Source organism: Rhincodon typus, chromosome 12 (genome assembly GCF_021869965.1).
Source record: "Rhincodon typus isolate 14 chromosome 12, sRhiTyp1.1, whole genome shotgun sequence".
Lineage (NCBI taxonomy): Eukaryota > Metazoa > Chordata > Chondrichthyes > Orectolobiformes > Rhincodontidae > Rhincodon > Rhincodon typus.
In genome coordinates, this window is record NC_063343.1 from 15,094,298 (window position 1) to 15,104,253 (window position 9,956).

At 43.7% G+C, this 9,956-nt stretch overlaps 1 protein-coding gene across 2 annotated transcripts in view; it reads left to right on the plus strand.

Annotated features, from left to right (window-relative positions):
- LOC109922315 (Kv channel-interacting protein 1) overlaps positions 1-9,956 on the plus strand; it is a 312,678-nt gene that overhangs the window by 249,151 nt on the left and 53,571 nt on the right. For both annotated transcript variants that reach the window (XM_048603828.1, XM_048603827.1), the window contains one exon: positions 2,014-2,084. In XM_048603828.1, the coding sequence (XP_048459785.1) occupies positions 2,014-2,084 (71 nt within the window). The remainder of the gene's footprint in view (positions 1-2,013; positions 2,085-9,956) is intronic.

Consider the following 9,956-nt stretch of genomic DNA (forward strand, 5'->3'; position numbering starts at 1 on the left):
CTTTCTTCTTTCTCTTTTTCTTTTTGTCTTTCCTCTGTTTGTAACCGTAATTCAAACCATTACAATTCTCTTTCTTTCTCTTTTTCCCCATCTAATTCCAATTTTCTAATTTTCAATTTAATTTTTTTTAACTCCACTGCACTAGCCTGTTTCTCTGGTTTACCTAAATGTTTGACTAGCTTGTTTACAATTTCAGCTTTCCCTTTATCCCTACTTAAACCCAAATCTAGCCTGTTTGCTAAGTCTAAAAGTATATCCTTCATCTGTTCTTCTAAACTTTCTTGTCAAATTTGGGAAGAGTCCTCAAACCCCAGAAGATCTTTAGCAATGTTAAGAGCCATTTCCCCCACTTTTGATTTAACCAACCACAAGTAACCGAAATTAAACAGATCTTCCACTTCTCACCTAAGTTTTATTTGAAGATCTAGGACCCTAATCCCCAAGTCTGTTTAACTCTTCTGGGACCTTTCATACCCCAAATCTGTTCAAACCTGTCCAAATACATTCAGATCCCATACACAAACCGGCCAGATCCTGGACTTGAGCTCCCAATCTAGCCACTCCCCCCCATCCCTGCTGAAGGAGAGCTCGAACCCCCTTCTGATAACTAAAATGAAAACACCCAGAGAAGTTCGCCTCACCTCATAATCTCTTAAGAGGAGTGTGAGAAGAGGTATAACCTGCCTCTCACCCCCCAATCTGATATAAAAGGAGTGGTTAAATAAAATAAAATCTTTTCATTCACTCTATAATCACCAAGTAACAATTTATTTATCTAACTCTAACAGTGAACAAATTAACGGAACTATTAACAAACCAAACAATTCCCTCTTAACTACTAACTATTATTGAATAAACAAAATTCTAATGGCATGCTGTTCTAATGAATAGAAGTCCCACTTATATAAACCAAAGTAATAAGAAAAAATAAATTAAAACTTAGTTTCTCAAAATCATAGCCAGGCTAAGTCTTCCAGAATGCTCTGTGCTCTGTCCACTCATCCTCAGTCAGGAACACCTTTCTGTGTTGAATTCTTGTGTCAGGAATATTAGCTAAGAGTGCCACTGTACCTTTAGTTTAGAAGATGTTTTTTTTGAGAGCTTAGAGAATTCTGTGAGAGCCAATGATTGTTTCTTTTATAGCTGAGAACTGTTCTCTTGGCAAATGACAGTTCACTCTCACACTGATTTTCAAATGGCCTCCTCCTTTATACCCTTGATGACCTATTAATTCCTTACAATAGGATTGGTCCTAGGTTGTCAAAACCATCAGATCTAAATTCAATTGGGTTTTGGTATCAATGTCTAGTTTAAATTAATTAGCTAAATTCAAAAACCTGTTACCTTAGTAAAAATGCTGCTTTACTTGCTAACACTATAGCCTTTTGATACAATGTTTCAATTTCAAAACTCTCTGTGCATCTGCTGCTGCTTGCAGAATGTTTTTTAATCTCCAAGCCTAAAACAACCCATCATCTTTTAAAGGGATTAAGCACTCATCACCCCCTATAATTTTAAAATGTAAAATACTCCACCCAACTTTGCAACAGTAAGGAGTTATTGTGAAGAGCAGGTACAGACTTTAATTTATTAATACAGAGACCGGTTACAGCCTGCGATATATTATTTTAGAATACATAAAAACACACTGTAAGGAATTATTACAGAGTGTAGTTACGAACCGTAATTAATATTATAGAGTACTGTTAGTGAGTTAGAACAGAGTAGATGTTGGAATACATGAACAGGCTTGAACGGAATAATACAGGCTGTAATGAATTATTTTAGAAAACATTTTCAAACTGCAGTGATTTATGATGAAGTGCATCTTAAGGCTGTGATGAATTATAAGAGACTAACAGACTATAATCAATTATTGCAGAGAGCAGTAAAAGACATAAGGAATTACTAAAGACATCAGTCAAAGATTCGAATGAATTATTGCAGAAAGCAGTTATGACCAGTTCCAGCCTCCAGTGAATGATTTCTTCTTACTTCTCTCTTTTCTTCCAGATGCCAGCATGTATGCACATTACCTCTTCAATGCTTTTGACAGTGCCCATAATGGATCCATAAAATTCGAGGTAACTCTTCTTCCATGATAACTGGCCACTGCATGATGAAGATTGGCAACAGTGTTTACACTGAATACAGAATGGAACAATGATTAAACCCAACGAAGTGTGAGGGAGCTGGATAAACACCAATAAAGATACAGTCCTTAACACAGGACTCTGGGAGTTACTGAATGACAATGTGAGCAGCTGGATTAATGTCAGCAGAGATACAGACAGTAACACAGGACTTTGGTTGGAGAGAGGTTAGTGAGTGACAGTGTGAGAGAGCTGGATTAACATCAGTTGAAATAGTCACTATTACAGGGTGCTGTGTCAGCATTATGTCTGCACTCCACATTAGTGGTGCATTTGTGGAGAATGACTGAGAGATTCCACACAGCTCACCTATCGCTCCTTGGAAGGAGCCAGTCACATGGAAGTTCAAAGCTGCAGTGGCCTTCGCAGCCACAAGGAGGGGATGATCCCCAACTCCTGCAGCCTTTTCAGGTCCAGCTCTAGAATCTGACACAGTTCCATTACAGTGTTTCGGGACATATGGACCCAGGCCAACACTGTGCCTCACTCATCCCCAGGAAATGCAGATAGGGATAAAAATCTTCGGCCCTCCTGTGCATCCCACACATTCTGAGTGTCCTTGCAGTTACAAATTCTCCTTGATCTGGGTGCCTTTTGGCCTCCTGCTGGCCCTGGGCTTGCCTTCGACCCCTCCTTCCCTCATCTGCTAGAGGAAGGCAGCTACAGCAACCACCACCCCATTAGCAGCTGGGCATTGGTCCCATGCTGGAAATAACCCATTTTGTGAAACAGAGGTTATCATCTCTGAGAACAGTCAGTGGTCGTATACTCCATAGGTAAGGGCTACACACACGCCTCCACACAGTGAGATAGGCTGCACCCCAATAACGAGGGCCATATCTTCGATATTCTCTCAGCTTCAGCCTCACCTTGGATACCAACATAGTGAAGGTACTGCTCTGGCTGGGTGACCAGCGCATTACATCAAAAAGACACTTCCTGCTGCGCTCTGATCCCCTTCCCATCTCAAACCCTCATCAGCCATGAAATGTAGTGGATCACAAGTGGGTAATGCGGTCAATAGGTGAATGGCATGCTTGCTTTCATCGGTTGGGGCATAGAGGATAAAAATTGGCAAGTCATCTTGCAGTTGTATAGAACTTTAATTTGGCCACATTTGGAATATTGCATACACTTCTGGTTCCCACGCTACAAGATGGATGTGGAAACTTTGTGGAGGCTATAGAAACAGTTTACCAGGATGTTGCCTGGTTTGGAGGATATTAAATATGAGGAGAGATTGGTCAGATTGGTGAGATTGATCGGATGCATGGTCGGAGTCTTTTTCCCAAGGTGGAAATGTCAATTACTAGGAGACCTAGGTTTAAGGTAAAAAAGGAGAAAGCTTAAAGGAGATAAGAGAGGCAAATTTTTTACATGGAGATTGGTAAGTGTCTAGAATGTGCTGCCAGAGGAGATGATGAAGTTGGATACACTAACAACATTTAAGAGGCATCTAACAGAAATATGAATAGGAAGGGAATAGAGGGATACGGATTGTGTACAGGCAAAATATTTTGAGTTTAGAAAGGCATTGGGTATCGGTGCAGTCTTGATGAGCCGAAGGGCCTGTTCCCGCACTACTGTTCTTTGTTTTTGCTCTTTGTAACATTGCATTCAGTGAAGAAGATCATGATACTTACTTGACAGAGGATGGAGAATATTTCCCTCCTTCCACAGCTTGAGTAATGGGTCATCATTAGCCAGAACTAGCCATTTTTTTTAAAAAAACTGAAAGAACTGCGGATGCTGTAAATCAGGAACAAAAACAGAACTTGTTGGAAAAGCTCAGCAGATCTGGCAGCATCTGATGCTGCCAGACCTGCTGAGCTTTTGTAGCAACTTCTGCTTTTTTTAAGCCTTTTTTTAAGTTATTGATGCTCACTTCACCATCATTGAGATGTCAATGTTCACTTTGCAATCACTAATGGCATGTGGAGATGATAGCTTAGTGGTATTTTCACTAGACTATTAATCTAAAACCTGGGAAATGTTCTGGAGACCTAGGTGGAAATCTCTAGAATCATAGAATCGCTACAGTGTGGAAACAGGCCATTTGGCCCATTGAATCAGAGGGCAGCAGAGACACCACTGAGAGGATTTTGGGAGACGGCACTGCAGTCACCACAACTGGGTAGCGGATTGCAACAGAACACCCTCATTGATTGATGCTGGGAAGAATATCGAACCAGAAGGTGGCAGAGACACCTCTGAGAGGTATTCTGGGAGACGGCACTGCAGTCACCACGACTGGTCTGAATATTGCAGAGGAAGTGGTGTAAAGGAGTGTTAAACCTGAAACACTACATTATTGTAGTGTTCCACTGTCACCCATGCCCCCCACCTCTAACCAAAAAAAAAACATTGTAATGAGGACAGACAAGCTAAACAAAGGTGGAGATGGCAGTTAGGGCAGTGGTATGCTCCTCCTGCTAGATGTGGAAAATCAGGCAGCATCCAGTGTCTCTGGCACCTACATCTACAGGTGTGACCAGCTGCAGCTCCTCACAGACCACGTGGTTCAGTTGGAGAAGCAGCTGGACACCCTGCGGTGCATACAGAGGGCAGAGAGAGTGATAGATTCTAGCTTTAGGTAGGTGGTATCACCACAGGTCCAGGCAGATAGGTGGGGTACCGCCAGGGGAGGCAGGCAGGTAGTGCAGGAATCTCCTGTGGATATTCCCCTCTCAAACAGGTATACCGTTTTGGATACTGTTGCGGGTATAGCCTCTCAGGAGACAGTACAAGCAGCTGTCAGGCCTGTGGCACCACAACTGGTTTTGCTGTATAGCAGGATTGGACAAAGTCCAGGCGAGTGATAGTAGTAGGTGACTCGATAGTCAGGGGCAGAGACAGGTGTTTCTTTGGCCGTGAATGAGACTCTAGGATGGTGTGTTACCTCCCTGGTGCCAGGGTCCTGGATGTCTCAGAGCGGGTACAGGACATCCTGAAATGGGAGGGAAAACAGACAGAAGTCATTGTCCACATTGGCACAAATGACATAGGTAGGAAGAGGGAAGAGGTCCTGCGAGGACAATTCAGGGAGTTAGGTAGGGAGCTGAAAAGCAGGACTACCAGTGTAGTAATCTCAGGATTACTACCCATGCCACGAACTAGTGAGACTAGGAACAGAGAGAGAGTATAGTTGAACATGTGGCTATAGAGCTGGTGTAGGAGGGAAGGCTTTAGATATATGGATCATTGGGATGTCTCCTGGGGAGGGTGGGACCTGTACAAGAAGGACGGATTGCTCCTGAATTGGTAGGGCACCAATATCCTGGGTGGGAGGTTTGCTAGATCTCTTCGGGAGCGTTTAAACTGGTGTGGCAGGGGCATGGGAACCAGAACAACAGGCCAGTAAGTGCAGGGAGTGGGACAAAGGAGAGACTGAGATATACATAGCACAGAGTAAGAGCAGGCAGAGGGTAGTTGCGGGGCTCAGAGGGACTGGAGGTCGGGAGTGCATTTACTTCAATGCAAGAAGTATAACAGGTAAGACAGATGAACTAAGAGCATGGATTACTGCATGGAACTATGATGTTATTGCCATTACGGAAACACAGTTAAAGGAGGGCCAGAACTGGCAGCTTAACATTCCAGGGTATCGCTGTTATTATATCGCTGTTATTGGATAGAAAGGGAAACAAAAGGGGTGAGTGAGTTGCATTGCTGATTAGGTTTCACATCACAGCTGTGTTGAGGGAGGATACATCAGAGGGATCATGCAGTGAGGCATTATGGGTGGAGCTCAGGAACAGGAAAGGTGAAATCACAATGTTGGCAGTTTTCTATAGACCTTCCAACAGCCCACGTGAGACAGAGGCGCGGATATGTAGTCAGATACGAGAAAGTTGTAAAAAAAAGCAGGGCAGTTGTGGTGGGTGGATTCAACTTTCCTCTTCTTGACTGGGAATCCCTTACAGCCAGGGGCTCAGATGGAGAGCAATTTGTTAGATGTATCTAGGAGGGCTTTTTGAGACAGTATGTTGACAATCCAACCTGAGAGGAAGCCATACTGGACTTGATATTAGGGAATGAGCCAGGACAAGTGATTGATGTTTCAGTAGGAAAGCATTTTGGACTTAGTGACCGTAACTCCATAAGATTTTGAGTCGTCATGGTCAAAAACAAGAGTGGCCCTTGGGTAAGTGTGTTTAATTGGGCAAGGTCCAAATACATCCGAATTAGACAAGAATTGGGGAATGTGGATTGGGAGCAGTTATTTGAAGGCAAATCTACATCTGGCATGTGGGATGCTTTTAAAGACCAATTGATTAAAGTGCAGGACATGCATGTCCCTGCAAAACTGAATGATAGGAATGGCAGGATCCAGGAACCATGGATGACAAGGGAAATTATAAACTTAGTCAAAAGGAGAAAGGAAACATAGAATAGGTCTAGGCAGCTACAAACTGACGAAGACCTTGAGGAGTATAGAGAAATTAGGAAGGAACTTAAACACACAATTAGGAAGGCTAAAAGGGGGCATGAAATGTCTTTAGCAAACAAGATCAAGGAGAATCCCAAAGCTTTTTATGCAAATATTAGAAGAAAGAGGGTAGCAAGGGAAAGAGTAGGCCCCCTCAAGGACAAAAGAGGGAAGTTATGCGTGGAGTCACAGGAAGTAGAAGAGATCCTTAATAAATACTTTGTATTGGTATTCACCAAGGAGAAGGACATGATAATGTTGAGGTCAGCTATGAGTAAAAGGAGGAAGGTTTGGGTATCCTAAATTGCATTAAGGTAGACATGTCCCCAGGGCCAGATGGGATCTATTCCAGCTTACTGTGAGAGGCAAGGGAAGAAATAGCTGGGGCATTAGCACATATCTTCACATCCTCCTTGACCACAGGTAAGGTTCCAGAGGACTGGAGATGAGCCAGTGTTGTTCCCTTGTTTAAGAAAGGAAGCAGGGATAATCCAGTAAATTATAGGCCAGTGAGTCTGACATCTGTGGTGGGGAAGCTTTTGGAGAAGATACTGAGGGACAGGGTATATGCACATTCAGAAGAAAATAGACTAGTTAGCGACAGGCAGTATGGTTTCATATGGGGAAGGTCATGTCTCAACAACCTGATCAAATTTTTTGAAGAGGTGACAAAGATAATTGATGAGGGAAGAACTGTGGGTGTAGTTTATACAGACTTTAGTAAGGCATTTAATAAACTCCCAGTTTGGTGCAAAAACTAAAATCACATGGGATTCAGGAGGGCGCTGGCTAGATTCATACAGAACTGGCTTGGTCATAGAAGACAGAGAGTGGCTGTGGAAAGGGTGTTTTTCAGAATGTTCCACAGGGATTAGTCTTATGTCCTTTATTGCATGTCCTCTATTGTTTGTAGTATGTATAAATGATCTGGAGGAAAATATGGGTGATCTGATTAGTGAGTTTGCAAATGACACGAAGATTAGTGGAGTTGCTGATAGTGCCAATGATTGTGAAAGGATACAACAAGATATAGATAGATTGGCAACTTGGGCACAGAAAAGGCAGATGGAGTTTAATCCAGACAAATGCAAGGTGATACATTTTAGAGGATCAAATTTAGGTGTGAATTATGCTGTAAATGGCACAACTCTTAGGAACATTAACATACAGACGGATCTGGGCGTGTGGGTCCACAGTTTCCTAAAAGTGGCAACACAGGTGGCAAGGTGATTAAGAAGGCAGATGGCATGCTTGCCTTCATTGGCCAGGGCATGGACTACAAGAGTTGGCAAACCGTGTTGCAGCTTTATAAAACCCTTGTTAGTCTGTATTTGGAGTATTGTGTGCAGTTTTGGTCGCAACACTACCAGAGGACGTGAAAGCTTTGGAAAGAGTGCAGAGAAAGTTCACCAGGATGTTGCCTGGTCTCAAGGGCATTAGCTATGAGGGAAAGTTAAAAAGATTAGGATGGTTTTCACTGGAGCTGAGAGGAGACCTGATAGAGGTCTACAAGATTATGAGAGGGATAGACAGGGTGGATAGTCAAAGGCTTTTTCCCAGGATTGAAGTTTCAAATACAAGGGGGCACAAGTTCAAGGTGAGAGGGCAAAAGTTTAAGGAAGATGTATGAGGAAAGTTTTTCACACAGAGAATGGCAGGAACTTGGAATGCACTGCCAAAGGAGGTGGTGGAAGCAGGCATGTTGGCGATATTTAAGAGGCATCTGGATGATTACATGAATAGGGAGGGAATAGAGTGGTATGGACCGAATAAGGGCAGAAGGTTTGTTTTTTAGTTTAGAACAAAGAACAAGGAAAATTACAGCAGAGGAACAGGCCCTTCGGCCCTCCAAGCCTGCACCAACATGTTGTCATTCACAACGAAAACTCCCTACTCTTCCAGGGACCGTATCCCTCTATTCCCATCCTATTCGTATATTTGTCAAGACGCCCTTTAAAAGTCACTATTGTATCTGCTTTCACTACCTCCCCCGGCAGCGAGTTCCAGGCACCCACCACCCTCTGTGTAAAAAACTTGCCTCGTACATCACCTTTAAACTTTGCCCCTCACACCCTAAACCTATGCCCCCTGGTAACTGACTCTTCCACACGAGGAAAAAGCTTCTGACTATATAGTCTGTCCATGCCCTTCATAATCTTGTAAATCTCTATCAGGTCGCCCTTCAACCTCCGTTGTTCCAGTAAGAACAACCCAAGTTTCTCCAACCTCTCTTCATAGCTAATGCGCACCATACCAGGCAACATCCTGGTAAATCTTTTCTGTACCCTCTCCAAAGCCACCACATCTTTTTGGTAGTGTGGCAACCAGAATTGAACACAATATTCCAAATGTGGCCTAACTAAGGTTTTATAAAGCTGCAACATTACCTGCCATTCCTGTCGCATTTTCCTTTTTGAAGTTTAGAAAGTTAAGATAGGCAGTACTGACGCTTGTATCCTTTGTGACGGAGTTCTCCATATCTTGCTTCTTCAGAGTTAATTAACATTTCTTAACATGAGAGGCTTGAACAGTTCATCAAGTTAACCAACACCTTTCACCCCCATCTCCAATTCACCTGGACCATCTCTGATACCTTCCTCCCCTTCCTGAACCTCTCTGGCTTCACCTCCAGTAACTATCTCAGCACAGATATCTATTTTAATCTCACCAACTCCCATAGCTACCTTGGCTAAACCTTCTCTCACCCACTCTCCTGCAAGAATGCGATCCCTTACTCACAATTCCTCCGCCTCCATCACTTCTGCTTCCAAGATGGAGCATTCCACTCCCAGACATCCTCCTATTTCAAGGACTGCAATTTCACCCCTCTGGTGTTCCAAAATGTCCTCAACCATGCCTTTGCCCTCAAAACCCCTCCCCACAACAAAAATAAAGATAGAGTCCCCCGGTCCTCACGTACCATCCCACCAACCTTCTCATCCAACACATCATCCTCCGCCACTTCCACCACCTACAATCCAACCCCACATCCAAAGAGATATTTCCCATCCCAACCCTGTCTGCCTTCCGTAGGGACCTCTCACTCTGCGACTCGCTCGTCCACTCCACACTCCACACTCCCCACTAACCCCACCATACCTGGCACCTTTCTCTGCAACCACAGGAGGTGCTACGCCTCCCCTCTCACCTCATTCCAAGGCCCAAGACAAACTTTCTAAATCCGTTCATCCCGATGTGGCCTCCTCTACATCAGTGAGACCAAGCACAGACTCATTGACTGATTTGTGGAGCATCTGCACTCTGTACGCTATAACCAACAGCACCTTCAGTTGCTGAGATAACAAAGTGTAGAGCTGGGTGAACACAGCAGGCCAAGCAGCATCAGAGGAGCAGGAAGGCCCGAAACGTCAGCC